The sequence below is a fragment of the Watersipora subatra genome, chromosome 5, assembly GCF_963576615.1.
Source record: "Watersipora subatra chromosome 5, tzWatSuba1.1, whole genome shotgun sequence".
In the NCBI taxonomy this organism is placed as follows: Eukaryota; Metazoa; Bryozoa; class Gymnolaemata; order Cheilostomatida; family Watersiporidae; genus Watersipora; species Watersipora subatra.
Window position 1 is genome coordinate 31,190,970 of NC_088712.1, and position 16,835 is coordinate 31,207,804.

Consider the following 16,835-nt stretch of genomic DNA (forward strand, 5'->3'; position numbering starts at 1 on the left):
TACGATCAGTCAGTTGCCATTCACAAGCATTCGTGATATTAATAGTCGCAATCGTAAAATAGCCCAAATTCAGTTTTATATTTAGATTTAGAGTATGAAAACTACACTGCACAGCTTTGCCTGCTGTCCCATCTTATTGGCCAGGTAAAACAATGTGACAATGATGAAAGACTGTCATTTTATATTAGGGGTGGCAAAATATTAATCAAACACTAGGGAAAAAAGGCCGTTGTTTGGGTAATTTTGGGTAAATTATATTCAACTTTAAGCATATACTACGAACTTTACCAATTTAAAAATTAGTAAAAGTAGGTAATTTGAAATGTTTTGTTTTGCATGGATCCATTATTTTGGTTAGGTATTACCCCTACATTGTAGAAATTCAAGGTTTGCTATATTGTGAATTGCGGGGCCTACTGACTGAATGAGCTAATGACACGATAACAGCGAGTCGTGTTTTCTGAAACCTAACAAGGCAACGCGACCACCCGGCGAGAATTGTGTTAGCTTCGAAACCCAGGCTAGCACAATCCTAACTGAGCTCGATCATTAAACCCGCCCATATGATAGCCGTTGCCTATCCTTGGGGGGCTGTATATTATTGGATAGATTGACTTCTCACTGGCCTAAAGGTGTGTTTAGACTAAAGCAATACACGGACCTCGGTTTAACAATCAAGTGTTCTACAAAATTGTTATACAAGCAGATTTTTGATTCACTGATTTACTTGTGCGATTTACTTGTGGGATTTGTGGTGCGATGTACTTGTGCGATTTACTTGTGCGATTTGTGATGCGATTTACTTGTGCGATTTGTTTACGTTTGAATTACCAACAGCATTCACTATGAAACAGTCAATGTAGACAGTTGGTGCAACGTTACTGCATATTTTGAAATGAATTAGTAAGGCCAACATGGTTGACTTGATGTTGATATTATGATAGGATGTTTCATACCAAAGACATCGGTATGAAATATCCGACTATGTTGCTAGGATACAAGACTGTTGGCCGACTAGTAAGAGTCGAGGGAGGCAAGTTGTAATTTTCATTGAATGCCTAGTTTATGTGAGGACTAAGCATTAGTTTCTTCATGGCAGTCACATCTCGCTCAAATGTATCTGATCCTTTGACCCCCAATTCAGCCAATGATAACGCCAGCTATTATCTACACAAACCTGAACATCCTTGTGTAAAGGAACTGACGGAGTTCCTTTACTCCCTCCCTTAGAATAGGACCACTCGAGTACAAGGCAATAAGAGTATGTACTTTGCAGCAAATATATACATGTGTATATTTTGCAGCAAGTATATACATGTATATAAAGGTACAGTCAAGTATATACATGTATATAAATGTACAGTCAAATATATACATGTATGTAAAGGTACAGTCAAATATATACATGTATATAAAGGTACAATCAAATATATACATGTATATAAAGGTACAGTCAAATATATACATGTATATAGGCCTATAGGTACAGTCAAAATATACATGTATATAAAAGTACAGTCAAATATGCAATAAACATAAGTAATTGCACAGTGTGAGACTTGCAGGTGCTCTGCTCTTGGTCCCTTCTGCGGCATCTTATATAGCTCCTGGCTTTGACTTGGCTCTGCCCTCAATTGTAGAGCCGACTTGGCTCCGCCCTCAGTTGTAGAGCCGATTTCGCCGCCGACCGTAAACATTACCAGGAACCTTGTCGTCTACCGAGTTGGGTCTTGGCGTCGGCCGCATCGCCAGTCTTCTCGCTTTCCGTCCTGGTTCAGGCGATCGGTCACACGCTTGCATCCCCGCGAACAGTTGAACGATAACATGTATCTAACTTCATCCAATAGGGAGTCGACAAAAAGCTGTAACTACCCAATCATTTCAATCTTCTCCTCAAACAATTTAATGACACCTAACATCATTTGGCTAGCACGAGACCTTGACGACTCTATCGGCTTGTTCCAAATAGTTTTTATTACCAAGTTTTGCTGAAGAGTAGACTTGGTGCGAACTAGGCTAAGACCCGATTGTCTCTCATTTCCTCATGATTTGACTAAGCAATGCTAAGTACATCGCTGAGCTTGGTACTTTTACTTTGAGTATGTTCCGATATATTTGTTATGATCTATTACTCCTTCAGTTTGTTCACAGCATGTACATGTCAGCTCCGTTCAAATTTGTGGCGAATATAAACAAATGTCTTTGTTAGGTGGTAAATAATAATAAATGATAATAACTATCAGTTTAAAGATTTATAAATTAACTCTTTGTGCTTTATAACACGTATTATTGGAATTATAATAGCTGGCTTCTCAAGCTTGTAAAATTTAGTAATTGCTGCTTGTAGTCATTCATATCATTATCGATAATATTGCTATTGTAGTCATAATCCTTGGTAGTTGTCCTCTCTCTCTAAGTTTCACTGTTACAATAAGTTTTCCATTTTACGTGCTTGACAGATACTGTTCAATTGGCACCAGTTGGCCCTGTACCATCATCTGCTGGTATTGACGTGTCTTCAGTGGAAGAGGACAACATCAGGCTCCGGCAGCAACTCCAGTGAGTGATTTTTCTCTTTTGTGTGGCATATTACAGTCCATAATGCTTTTGCCTGCTTGAGGTTGGGTAGACAGGGCAGGTAAGGCGGTCCAGATGATGCCAGAGTCTCGTGTCAAAGTTCTAATAGTGGAGGCTTAGAGGGCTGTTCAGGTGTGGCTCACCAAAACTTATTAAATCACTAGCTGTACCACCCGGCATTGCCTGGGTAATAAAACAGTCTTTGGACAGAAAATTAATTTGTATTCAACATATAACAACATTTACCATTCTAAATTTCAAACTACATATCATGAGAGAAGTGTTTTCTGTAGTTGAAATAAATTAGGAGAGAAAATAAAAACAACTGTAAAAGTTTTCAAACTTTGTCAAACAACTGTAACTTTCAAACTTTATATCATGAGGGAATGATTTTGTGCAGAACAGGTTATTTTCTTTAGAGGTATTAGACAATGTGTAACTTCTGCGAATACATGTGTTTAACAGATTAATAAAAAAGATATGACAGAGTATGGTAGTATTTTGTGGTTGAAATTTTCCCACGAACAAACGAGCGAAAGCGAAGTATGAGAGTGGTTATGATAAATGCATGTGCACACAACTTACGAAAATTATTCATCAACAATGATACGAATCCGTGTCTTGAAATTTCATCAACAAATTTAACCATCGTGTTGTAGATTAGTTAAAGTATAATAACGATACAAAACACATATAAACCTATTTAAATATGTTACCAAGTCTTTGTAAATTATCGAAATTCTCTTAAAACTTACCCATCTGATCGACTTATACACAAATAGACAGATTAATTTGGCCGAAAATCGTCACAAAACGCTTGAAAAGCTTGGTTTAATAAAAGTTAAGACCGGAAATTGAAACGCCGAGCAACAGAGAATAGAACTATTAAGCCGTGCGCATTTCGCGAAAAAATAACGTGCACATTTCACCGGTCCATAGCATTGTCGAATTGCCGAAGGTTTCTGTCACTAACGTTGGAGTACTGAAATCGTTTCATCTTTGCCGATTTCAAAGTATCTGACTTTGTAGAAACATTCGAGTACTTTGGTATTCTAACTGATGTCCAACGCAGTGTAAGTAAAGGAAATGACGATGATATTTTTTCTAACGATTCTTATGAGATTACGATATTTAATTATAAGTTTGGATATTATTCTTTATACTTTTTGATATTGTTAGCTATGACGTTTTTAAATGTAAACAAAATTGTTCATTGATTTTCTATTATTACTGTATTACTATATTAATAATATTGGTTATTCTAATAATATCATTGCATTTTACTTCTAATATTGCATTTCTCCTATTGCAGCGGGAGAGATATAAACATATTATCTTTTCCTTTCATTATTGCTGTTTGTCATGACCTAACACTTTTTCAAATAGATTTTTTTAAAATCTATATAAATATCACTTCTTGATATTGTTAGCTATGACGTTTTGAAATGTAAACAAAATTGTGCATTGGTTTTATACTATTACTATATTAATAATATTGGTTATTCTAATAATATCAGTGTATTTTACTTCTAATATTGCATTTCTCCTATTGATGGGGGAGCGATATAAACATATAATCTTTTCCTTTCATTATTGCTGTTTGTTGTATATAATAACTCCCACACCCAGTACATTACAGCGACTATTGCAGTTATCCTATAGCACTGCAGTGCCATTTGACTGCTAATATTGCATTTCTCAACCATCAGTACCCTTTCCTTTTTCCAATATCACTTTGGTCGTGGGCTGTATGACAGTGGAATTTCTAGTATTAGAACAATGTCTGCCAAAAATGGTTGAATGAAAAATTAATATTAATAAGAAAGGTTGGAAACTAAGTAATAATAGGTAACAGTGATAAGACAACGAATAATGGTTAAACTTCAAACAGATATTAAACTCAAATTATGTTTAAAAAATGCAAGTTGCAATAAAAACGATAACGTAACAAACTGTAAAAACTTGTATTATAAACTACAAAAGTTATACAAAGTTTATAAATTATTTAATAAGAGAATGTAAACCTACCTATATATATATATATATTTCTCAAAGTATGTAAATGTATGTAAATATAAGAGAGTGAGAAATAACTGATACTAACGATAAATGTTACAGATAATCTTACATTAATCATACAAATGGTTGTTGTAAAATGTGAAAATAATTACGAATTACTAATTGGTTAGGTTTAGAAGGAAAGCTAGATACATGTGTAAGCTAATACACAAAGCGAGTACTGATAGAAAAATTTTTGAACCACGCATTTAACTAACGAAACATTCGGCTGTTGGGGAAAGGAAATGGCGCTTGTTACTATACTATATCGCTATTAAAATAAACGATAATTAACAAAATGAATAACATTTAGCAAAATGAAAACAACTGTAAAGGTTTTCAAAATTTTTCAAACGACTGTAACTTGCAAACTTCATATCATGAGGAAAAAGTTTTTAAACCACTGTATATTTAAAAGTTCATAACTTTCAGCAATGTGTAGGTTTTAATAACGTACAGTTCAACCTATTCTAACGGAATTGTTCTAGCGTTGCTAACCGAGTTTTTCGAGATCCGAAACAATTTTTCCCATTAAAATAAAATTATGTAGATTTTAATCCGTTTCAAGATGCGCAAAAACTTGGGTAAATTCGGAGATATACTTCGGTAAAGTATTTTTTGCAACATTTTACACCATAAGATGTACTGTATACTGCGTACTATAAATAGACACTGGTATATATAAATCGTGTTTAATTTTAATAAAATTTTTTATATTTATGATGATGGAAAAAGAAAGCAAAAGTAAACATTTTGTACGTTTGGCTTTTAAAACATCCAAAGCATTAAAGGTTAAAATACAATACTAAAAACTATGCAACAGATAGTTACATAAAAAATCGTAGGAAAAAGAAAATATAAACAGCAATGGCCTGTTTACTTTACATCTTTAAAGGTGACTCATCCTCCAAAACAATTTAGGGTAACTCGACTGGAAGGGTCAACTCCCTAGCAAATTTCTTTGGTAGAGGAGGCGCCGTCCCACATGGTTTCTCCCTTTTTGTAAAGAATTTACGATGCTTAAAATGCTTATACATTTCCAAGCGTTTCCGGAGCTTTGCTAAATGCAATGCGCATGCTCTAGTGTAGTCGGAAAACCGAATTTAGGTATGTTCAAGCTCCAAGACAAACAAATCTCAAAATCTTCGGTGAAAAACCTAAGGCTAAAATCATTAGCACGCGCAGGCTGTTTATTTTATAGGAAAACGTCTCTGAACTCTATGGCGTTATAGCTCAGTGGTAGAGCATCCAGGTGAAACCCTGTCGATGAAAAAGCCGTTGTGAGTTCAAATCCTTAAGATTGCGCAATACCAAGATTTTAAGTTCTATTGATAGAAAACCGACATATATACGACACACGACATACTTTGAGAAATATATATATATAGATAACTCTTACAACAGTTTTAATAGCTGAAATATATTTCAATTAAGAGAGAGAGTCAAGCAAGAGAACTCGGCTACATATTCGAGGCAGTGTCTCAGTGCATTTATCTTTTTGTGAGTTGGGCTCTTGACATACTTCATTCTAGCAATACAAAGATAGAACCACAAGTGGCAAGCAGCAGAGCTTCTCTCAGCATAGCTTCAATGTCATTGAGTACCCTCGCCGAGAGACCAGATTGCAACATTTGTTGACCTTATTTGCGATCTTTCCATGACACGCATGATGCGCCAATTTAAGCCAATCACGAGATCTGTATCATGGAAACGGTAGAAATGCGCAAGTTAAACATGTGGTTGCGTCAAAAAGGTCGATTTAATGAAATTAACATCAATAAAAGGCTAAAACAACTACAATTTGATGTCATTTTTGTCTTTGTATACTAACCCTGTTCAGAGATGTATGCGTTTTAATAAAGCCATCTTTTAAAAAGCTCACATTCCAGCGGGTGCTTCATTCATGACGTAACTAGTTATACATCTGAAAAGAGGCCACGAGCGATAAATATAAGATCGCTTCATTAGCCAATCATCAGCACAAAATTTTTATATATGTCGTAATAAATGTTATCACTCGTAAAACGCGTTGTCTGCGATTTCAAATTTAGGGATTTTACTCTATTATTAAATCGCATGGACATCAATATTTACTAAATTAATTAACATCATTACTTTAATGAATTACTCGATCGACCTCATCATCCTCGTGGGTGCAAAAAAGATCGGAAGAATAAAAAAACACAAAATAAGCCGGATAACGTTTGTACTAGTTTATGGCTCTCTATGAATCTGCCTCCACAGTAAGAGAGCTATGCGCAGCCACTTCGCAATTGCCGTTTCCTTGCTGCGAGTTTGCAATGGCTTTGCACTGATCAGTGCGCAGTGATTTCAGTGCGAAGACGCCATTTTCATGATTTGGAGAGAGCACAACTCCAAAGTACTGCGCGTAGTGAAAACATAGTGAATATGTGATGGCCAATCATGCTACAGCAATGGTTGAACTAAGTCATCTATTCCTTGAACACTTGCATCTAAATTATCATCTATTTTATAGCTAAACTTGAGGTGATGTCGTAGAGCAGTAATTCTTTTTATCATAGCCCTCTTCAGTAGCCTGTGATTTTTGCTCCGCGAGAAATGATCGTGATTAGTCATGTATATAAAAGTTAGCCTACATTTGCTGGTTCATAAGTTTCATAAATCTGGTTGGTAGATGGACAGATAAAGTTCTTGTTTTTAGGTAATTCAGATTTTTGTCATGGTTAAAAGGGTTTCTAATGCTGGAAGGAAAACTCCCGATATTGTATTATTGATAAGCTATCAATGATGATCAGCACATTGTCTGGCTCACTTTTTGGAAAACCTTTATGTGAACGCCACGGCGCTCTATTTTTTAACCCTTTCCTTAGAGTGGCGCTTTATTAGAGGTGACGTTTAAATAAAGGGTGATGATGTAATTTTCAAACACTTCATCAGAATGCTGAGAAGATAAATTTAACCCTTTTACAGACGAATCGAATGTCGCCTATATTTTATGCTCTCCTTCGGGCAATTTGATTGTTGCTTCTGTTTGAAGCCATTTTGTGTTCTCTGACTGTTTAATACTTTCCACAATGCCTTCCGACCTCAAACCATCCTCTGCACGGCGGAGCTAGTTAATATTAGCGTCCAAACAATTTTTAGCAGAGCAAAACTTTCACGCGATTCCATTTAGAATCGAAACTTTTAGCGCAAATAAAGAGAAACCGTGTGTAATTAAAATAACCTCCAAATATTAGCCTCAAAATACGTAGTAGCATGTTTTGCATCATAAATGCGAAAACTTTCCCACATACATCGAAGTATGAAGACCACATTAAAAAAGGAACTACTATTAGCCTGACTCAGTTAATTATTTTTGTTGCAAAGTTTTTAACGAAAACAACTAAAGAGATGGAGTTGGAAAACGGACTTTGATACAAATGGAAACAACAAACGATTTTATTGTGATCGAAGTAATTGAGTCATTATTGTACGGTTTTGTGGACACTTTTCTACTGATCACTTGCGATTTATGGGTTCGTAAAGATTAAAAATGTCAAATAGTATCGGTCAAATAGACGCAGCATTCAAATAGAGGTTTTACGGTAATTATACAAACATGCCACCTGTTGGCACTTATCAAGGCCTGTCAACTCCTCATGTCCTGGCTCCACGAATCCTCATTAATTAGCATTGAAAGAATGCTTATTAAGGAAAAGAGCCAACATTGCATCATATTACAGTATGCATGGATTAATACAATGAGCTTGATGTGCCAAGCACCAATGCTTCTTCTCTGTCTGGCCTAAAGCTGAGAGCTTGTAACATGAGATTCATTGTCGAAAACAATTTTATAACTATTAAGGACTACCTCAAGTTTCCAATGTTTCGAATGTGTTGCTTTTCAGAGAGGTTCTCATGTGGAACTATAACCGTTATTAGCTTATTTATCCATTGTTGGGGTCCTCCCATGTTTTGCGACGATTCTGACGACCCGACGACAGAGATATTTGAAAAGTGACAGACGAGACGACCATTTATCGATATAGGTGACGATGATTGTGTAAGTAGGATTACTAAAGGTACGGCCACACGTAACAAACTTTTTGTTGGTTCTGAGTTCTGGCCGAAATCACGAAAAACACAGAATTATTCGGTCAAAATTATTTGAGCTGTGCATGCCCACCGAATTCGTCGACGAAACGACTAAACAAATTATTAACAAGCACGATTCTAGCAGCTACAGCAATTAGTATAGTCCAAGACACGTATTGCGACACACAATAAAAGTACGAAGGCAAATCAACATAGTACACACGATGTAACTGTTAAGTTGCGCTATTGTTGGTTAGCGAGCACAAACCTTGCAAATTTTGAAATTTATGTAGTCCGAGAACAAAATGCGACACGCAAGAAAAATATCACGGCAATTCACCATAGTAAATACGATGCAGCCGACTTGATTGCCCTAAAGATGACAACATTTTCTACCACAAAACTTCTGCTGCTAAAAAGGAAATTTTTATTATTAAAAAATAAACTATTTGTAGCCATAATGTCCAAACAATAAAGACATACAATAGCGCAATCTAAGCAGTTGCATTGTGTGTACTATTTTGAATTGTGCTTATACTTTTATTGTGTGTCATTATACGTGTCTTGGACTGTACTAATTGCAAAAGCTGCTAGAGTCGTGCTCGCTAGCACGATTCTAGCAGCGCAGAATAATTCTGTCTGTTTCGTTCATTTCGTGATTTCGGTCAGAACCATCAAAAAATTTGTTACGTGTGGCCGTACCTTTACTAACTTATTTGTCCATAAATCAACACGATCAAACAAAACTTCACTAGTTTTAGTTTGAAGCATCTGGCCCAGCATTTATAGACTGCCAGGTAATTAAAGTAAACAGCAGTGAAATGCCGCGACACTGACAGCAAATCCGTTTCCAAGTCTGTGACTGACATTGATTATTAAAGACAATCTCGGTCTATTTTCAGTACAAGAAATGTAACCCTAAAAACCTAAGACGGCTGTCACTCTTCGCGGAGTAATCAGCAACGCTCCCAAACATCACTAGTAAGTTTGTGAAAGTCGCTGGTTGAGCCATGCTTTTGATTAACAGAAGTTCAAGCTGAGCAAGTTTCAGGTTTTTAACGCAACCCAGTGCCACCAGAATGGATATTTGTATTAAAATGACGAATGTGAAGAAAGAGGTTGTTTTGGTTACCGACTTAAAAAAGATGACGACAGTGATTTTGAAAGTGATGACGGTGATTTTAAAAGTGACTATTCTGACGACAACTTTGTGTGGTAAGACCCCCATTGTTCATTCTTCCATAGGGTCTTGAGGTTGCTCTCTCCCACCCTTTAGGGAATCATGTATTGTCTTAGCCTGAGGATTCCTCATCCTATTGCGGGAATTTCGAAAGCATGTAGCAGAGTTTATTGGCTACTATAAAGAGATTGTGGGGATATTTAGTAAACATTCAGCGCTTCTAAGAAATGTGACCTGAGCGAGGGGACAATTGTCCTAAAAAAATTTGGGCATTGCCTTAGTCAGTGCAGTGCGATACCTCAGTCAGTGCAGTGCGATACTTCAGTCAGTGCAGTATGATACTTCAGTCAGTACAGTATGATACCTCAGTCAGTACAGTGCGATACCTCAGTCAGTGCAGTGCGATACCTCAGTCAGTGCAGTATGATACCTCAGTCAGCACAGTGCAATACCTCAGTCAGTACAGTGCAATACCTCAGTCAGTACCGTGCGATTCCTCAGTCAGTGCAGTGCGATACCTCAGTCAGTGCAGTGCGATACCTCAGTCAGTACAGTGCGATACCTCAGTCAGTACAGTGCGATACCTCAGTCAGTACAGTGCGATACCTCAGTCAGTACAGTGCGATACCTCAGTCAGTACAGTGCGATACCTCAGTCAGTACAGTGCGATACCTCAGTCACTACAGTGCGATACCTCAGTTAGTACAGTGCGATACCTCAGTCAGTACAGTGCGATACCTCAGTCAGTGCAGTGCGATACCTCAGTACAGTGCGATACCTCAGTCAGTACAGTGCGATACCTCAGTCAGTACAGTGCGATACCTGAGTCAGTGCAGTGCGATACCTCAGTCACTACAGTGGGATACCTCAGTTAGTACAGTGCGATACCTCAGTCAGTACAGTGCGATACCTCAGTCAGTGCAGTGCGATACCTCAGTACAGTGCGATACCTCAGTCAGTACAGTGCGATACCTCAGTCATTGCAGTGCGATACCTCAGTCAGTACAGTGCGATACCTCAGTCAGTACAGTGCGATACCTCAGTCAGTACAGTGCGATACCTGAGTCAGTGCAGTGCGATACCTCAGTCAGTACAGTGCGATACATCAGTCAGTACAGTGCGATACCTCAGTCAGTACCACTGTTGGGTAATTGGCCAATTTGGCGGACCAATTAGAATACCAAATACTGAAAAATATAACCTGATACCAAATAAAATACCAGAGACTTGGAAATCTCAGAGCCAAATACCAAATAAAATATCAAATCATCACCATTTTGTAAATCAAATACCAAATCAAATAGTACCACTGGGAAATTTGATAACCAAATACCAAGTGAAATACCAAATACTGGCAATTTTTCAAACCAAATATCAAATCAAATAGTAATACGTGAAAATCCCAAGACAAAATACCAAATACTGGCAATTCTTGAAACCAAATTCCAAATCAAATAGTAATACTTGGAAATTTCAAAACAAAATACCAAATAAAATATCAAATACTTGGAAATATCAGTATCAAATAGGGATAAAGGGAAATTTTATATTAAAATACCAAATAAATTACCAAACACTGCAATTTTTGGATATCAAATCAAATAGTTATATTGTGAAATTTCCGAATCAAATGTCTTTTCCTCCAAATTTTCGCCAATTAATATACTGCGCACAGGGTGACAATGATTCAACTTAGCCAGCCAGGCTGCAAAACCATTAGATAAGTATTAGTGGATTCTTTGATGTTTTTTTTGCTATCATTGTTCATAAGTACTTACTGCTTTTCACTCGGGAGTCCGGGATTATAAATCATGAGTAACATGCGATTTGGGTGGGTGTTGTTTTACAACACCCACCCATGCGACTTGGGTGGGTTTCTGTACTGGGTTGCCGTTAAATGTGAGCTGTAAAGGAGAAGCTTTCTAAACATCTATCGAATATCCATATTATTTCTAGCTAGCGGTTATAAACTTACACCAACTGAAATCAAAATTGATGATCAGAATGCAAAATATTAACGAATATCAAGCACCAAATACTAGAAAATATTCATACCAAATAATTAACCAAAATACCAGAAAAAATATTGGCCAATTATAAACCAAGTCAGTACAGTGCGATACCTCAGTTACTACAGTGCGATACCTCAGTTAGTACAGTGCGATACCTCAGTCAGTACAGTGCGATACCTCAGTCAGTGCAGTGCGATACCTCAGTCAGTACTCTGGCTTGCTGAAGGTAGGTACACTTGGAGCACTTCTTGCGATGCTCCATTACTTAAAAAAATATGCAGTGCACGAGTTGCTCGCAATGCTTTGTAATTGTGTTCTCGATTTGCTGAGCTGACAACTCCATAATTGTTTTTTCAATTTGTTGTGCTTAATAGCCATTTCAGAGTAGCTCTATCGGGACATGCATGTTTCCGATAATTTCTTTATGCATTTTTCTAATTTCCTTTTTTTTGTCAGCGTTACGGTATTTTAAATTCCTTTACAAATTGTCTTTTGTTATTATTGTAGAAATTATCATTCCAAGCTAAATGATGAGAACTGTACAGGCCATAGCAGAGTCCCACAGTGTGAGGTAGGGACGTTACATCAGTCTTCTTGTTCTCTTCATTTCAAGCCTTCAATATTATAGGCATGTCCAAAAAGGGAGCAAAGTGTCATTTATTACTGTTTGTAACACCTCTGTCGTTAATCATCTGCTCCTATAGAATTCGAGTTTGTTAGTTCCTGTCTAAGCTCGTGTCTTTTGTAAGGTTTTTTATCAATTTTTTACGCAAAACAAAAAGGTTTTCACACTGTACACAAAATAATTTTTTTTGCAGGAGCTAATTATAGTTCAGGCATTGTCAGTGACCATAACTTGCAATGCACTCTCACAGTACTTTCAGCAAACCCTATCATTACGAGTAAACTTGTTAACCTCCCATAGTTTGTAGTCTTATTTCGGTAGCTATAAGAATAGCAGAACTATATTGATTACGTGTACCACTTGTAATCTAAGAATAGCGTGAATTCCGGCGTACAGGTTGACCCGGTGTACAGGTTGACCCGGCGTACAGGTTGACCCGGCGTACAGGTTGACCCGGCGTACAGGTTGACCCGGCGTACAGGTTGACCCGGCGTACAGATTGACCCGGCGTACAGGTTGACCCGGCGTACAGGTTGACCCGGCGTACAGGTTGACCCGGCGTACAGGTTGACCCGGCGTACAGGTTGACCCGGCGTACAGGTTTACCCGGCGTACAGGTTGACCCGCCGTACAGGTTGACCCGCCGTACAGGTTTACCCGCCGTACAGGTTGACCCGGTGTATAGGTCGAGGTCTATAGTTATGTCATGTACCTGCCGTATTAGTAGATGTCCTCAAATCGTTTGATCGCTCACTAATAGTTAAGTTGGCATCAGAGGTGTGCCATGCGTATCTCAGAAAAAGGCATTTAAAAACGCCATCAGGGAAAATGCCTGTTTTTTGTGCTGTCGGCAACGTGTACATTATACTCGTTAAGCAAGAGATTGCAGATGATGACTCTATACATGTCATAAGGTCACACTATACATGTCGTAAGGTCACACTATACATGTCGTAAGATCACACTATACATGTCGTAAGGTCACATTATACATGCCGTAAGGTCACACTATGCATGTTGTAAGGTCACACTATGCATGTCGTAAGGTCACATTATACATGTCGTAAGGTCACACCGTACATGTCGTAAGGTCACACCGTACACGTCGTAAGGTCACACTATACATGCCGAAAGGTCACACTATGCATGTTGTTAGGCCACACTATGCATGTCGTAAGATCACACAATGCATGTTGTAAGGTCACACTGCATGTCGTAAGATCACACCGTACACGTCGTAAGGTCACACCGTACACGTCGTAAGGTTATACACAAAGTTATACAGCCAAAACGCAAACCGTTGCTAAATTCTTAAACATAAATGTCCACACATGTAAAGAATTTCTTATATTTAACCATAATAGTGATAAACATCCACCTAATAATAAGTTAGCAATAGGTTGAAGGTTGACTTGCAACAAACAGTTACATTACAGTTATTTGGTATCAAAAGATTCACCATGTCTTACTCTGTGGCGTTGTAGGTGCCAAATATGTGGAAATGTGATTACAAGCTCTTAAAAGCTCAAAAGGGAAAAGCCGCTGTAGATTGGAATCTCTTTATTTCTCTGACGTATTCATGAAATTTATTTATTGTCTTGTCACGTGATGTTCTCACGTGAATTGAAAGGCCAATAGAAAGCTCAATATAAAACTTATCGTAGCACTAGTTTATGGCAAACACTTCGGGTTTTACCGAAGACCCCGTATCAAATATAGATGCTCCCTACTTTATAGTTTGGTTTCGGTTTGGTCTAATCGGCAAGTCGTAATCTGATCATGTGACCCATACTTTGCGAATAATTTCTGCAGCACTTTTCGATTATCACAAATGACCAACAGGCTCGTCATGATTATCAGACAATGATATGTACTCCTTCAAGCTAAGGCTAAAAAGTTAAACGAATTTTCACTGCAGATTATAAGATATCAGTGCTGAAAGTGACAGCATTACAATGATGATCAAATAGACGCGTAAGAACAATAGCATGGTTTTATTGAATGTGTGAAGTATATTTAAGAACATATTTCGACGAATGAGGTTGCATGAAAGTGTAAACGGAAGCCATCTTGTACAACTACGTCCCATTTGAGCCGTTTTGGAAAGAGATTCTAATCTACCGCGGTTTTGTGATGGCTGCCATTAATTGTTCGTTTTTGAGCTTTTAAGAGCTTGTAATCACATTTTCACATATTTGGCACCTACAACAGAACAGAGTAAGACATGGTGAATCTTTTAATACCTAATAACTGTAATGTGAATTTTGTTGCAAGTCAACCTTTAACAATAAGTTAACAATAAGTTAGCAATAGGCTAATAATAAGTTAATAAGTTAATAATAAGTTAGCATTATACAATCTTGTAAAATGTGCTCGGCAGTTTGTTAGGTCTAAAATTTCCTTTTCATTTTGGCGTGAAAATCGACCATAACTTTTTAAGCTGGTTTTCTTGCTGGAAAAACCAACTGCAACCATATTTTTAAGGTATGACAACCCCTATCTAGGATGGCTTTTTAGCATAAAAGCCCTATGAGTATCAGTGCGCAAAAGCTTGATGGTCTATTTGCCTGAGACTGTTCACAAGTAGGGGAAGGTGGGGCATGCCTGGCCAAACCTAACTGGAGTAAGGTGTCGATTTCATATTTTTGTATTCCATACACACCTTGCCTGTACATATAAAACATAAAATTTAGCTAGCGCATAAACAACCTTTGCAAGAGATGTTTTGTGGCTCATCTTAGCCAAGCGTGTTACTTGCAGGTTATTCATGTGTGCATCGTGTGCGCTGGTTACAACGCAGCCAGAGATGTCTCTACAGTCATAAAGTCTCTCCTTTTCTACAGAAGTAATATTCTACATTTGCACCTACTCGTCGACTCCGTTTCTCTTCCTATTCTCAATACGCTTCTCGGCACTTGGGATATTCCCTCAGGTCTGTTATACTTGTATCTCATTAATACATCGTAGCATACGTCTGCGAGATAAAGGATCAAGTCTCTTTCTTTTAGGATTGAGAAATCAATGTTGCACTTATACGGATAGTTGTAGCAGGTCTCTTGCGGGTGATAATAGTTTACTCTAAAAATCATGTATCGCTTTTATGTTTTTCGAGAGAAAAAATATCTGGAAATCTGGATAGATCAATGACTTTAGTGCTGTCGGCCAACTTGTGCGCAGCCATAACTTTGAGTGACTCACTCTATTTGAGAAAGTTTATTTATTGATTTAGGTCAGAAGGTAGTGTTGTTCAGTGCTTGTTTCTTAATTTTGTTAGAAAAACTTGATTGAAAAATGTAATTTTTTGTTTCTAAAATGTATTAAAATAAGTTAAATTAAGTTACTTTATTTCTATAGAAAACCAGCTCATTGGCCTGCTATATCCATCTTATCCAGTGGTAAGAACAGCTCCAGTGATATTCATGCATCATCTAAGATTTCTCAACTAATTGCTAGTGACTAGGGGGTCAAAGATCCGCATGTTGCTGCACCCTTGAGAGTTGTATTGAACAGTTATACATAATAGCCTTACTCTGGACATTGATGAATGTAAAGAACTTTGCAACAGTGTTTATACTGTAGTCCCTTATAGCATGGCATCCTATAAATATAGCCATTAGATTTCCCTGCCTACTATAGTGCGAGTGCGAGCTATCTAGCTTATTTATGTATGTGAGTTTTGAAAAGGGTGAGTTTCTGTAGCAGGTAAAGTAGCTGCGAGCTAGGTCAGCTGGTCTAGGAACATTACCGGATATTAGCCAAGTTTCACATTGAATTGAATACAATTGTTTAGCATTGGTTTGAGTTGCTGTAGTGATGCCATTATGTAAACATGGTATGACAAGAAGCTAAAACTCATCTGATATAACAACCTTCTTTACAAAGATATTCAGCTATTACTAAGAATACCGTTAGAAACTCGTACAATAGCGGCCATAAGTCCACTTTCAACTTTTGCATTAATCTCATTGTAGTTGTCTACTCTTTCTACTCAACAACTCTCATACAGAAAGATGTCTCATGGATTCCAAATGCTCACTATTCCGGTGTCTACGGACTTATGAAACTCCAGCTGCCTTATGTGCTACCAGCAAACATTGATAAGGTAGAGTTGTTCAAATTTTTGTTTGTTTACATTCCTCTGTGTAAGGTTTAGTTGAGAGGGCTGAATACCTGGTGTTGCACTGGGAATAAAAAAGGTTTTTGCGCAGAAAATTCATTTTTATTTAGCTTATTACAACATCTACCATTCTAACTTTTAAATGAAGTTGTTTGTTTATTTCTGTCTGTGTCCAGACAATGCTTAATTCAAATACAGTGGAACCTC

General features: G+C 37.4%; 1 protein-coding gene across 1 annotated transcript in view; it reads left to right on the forward strand.

Moving 5' to 3' along the window:
* LOC137397620 (xylosyl- and glucuronyltransferase LARGE2s-like) overlaps window positions 1-16,835 on the forward strand; it is a 74,407-nt gene that overhangs the window by 25,749 nt on the left and 31,823 nt on the right. Inside the window, exons 3-6 of the mRNA XM_068083913.1 lie at window positions 2,460-2,559; window positions 12,394-12,457; window positions 15,272-15,443; window positions 16,483-16,613. Coding sequence (XP_067940014.1) covers window positions 2,460-2,559; window positions 12,394-12,457; window positions 15,272-15,443; window positions 16,483-16,613 — 467 coding nt within the window. The remainder of the gene's footprint in view (window positions 1-2,459; window positions 2,560-12,393; window positions 12,458-15,271; window positions 15,444-16,482; window positions 16,614-16,835) is intronic.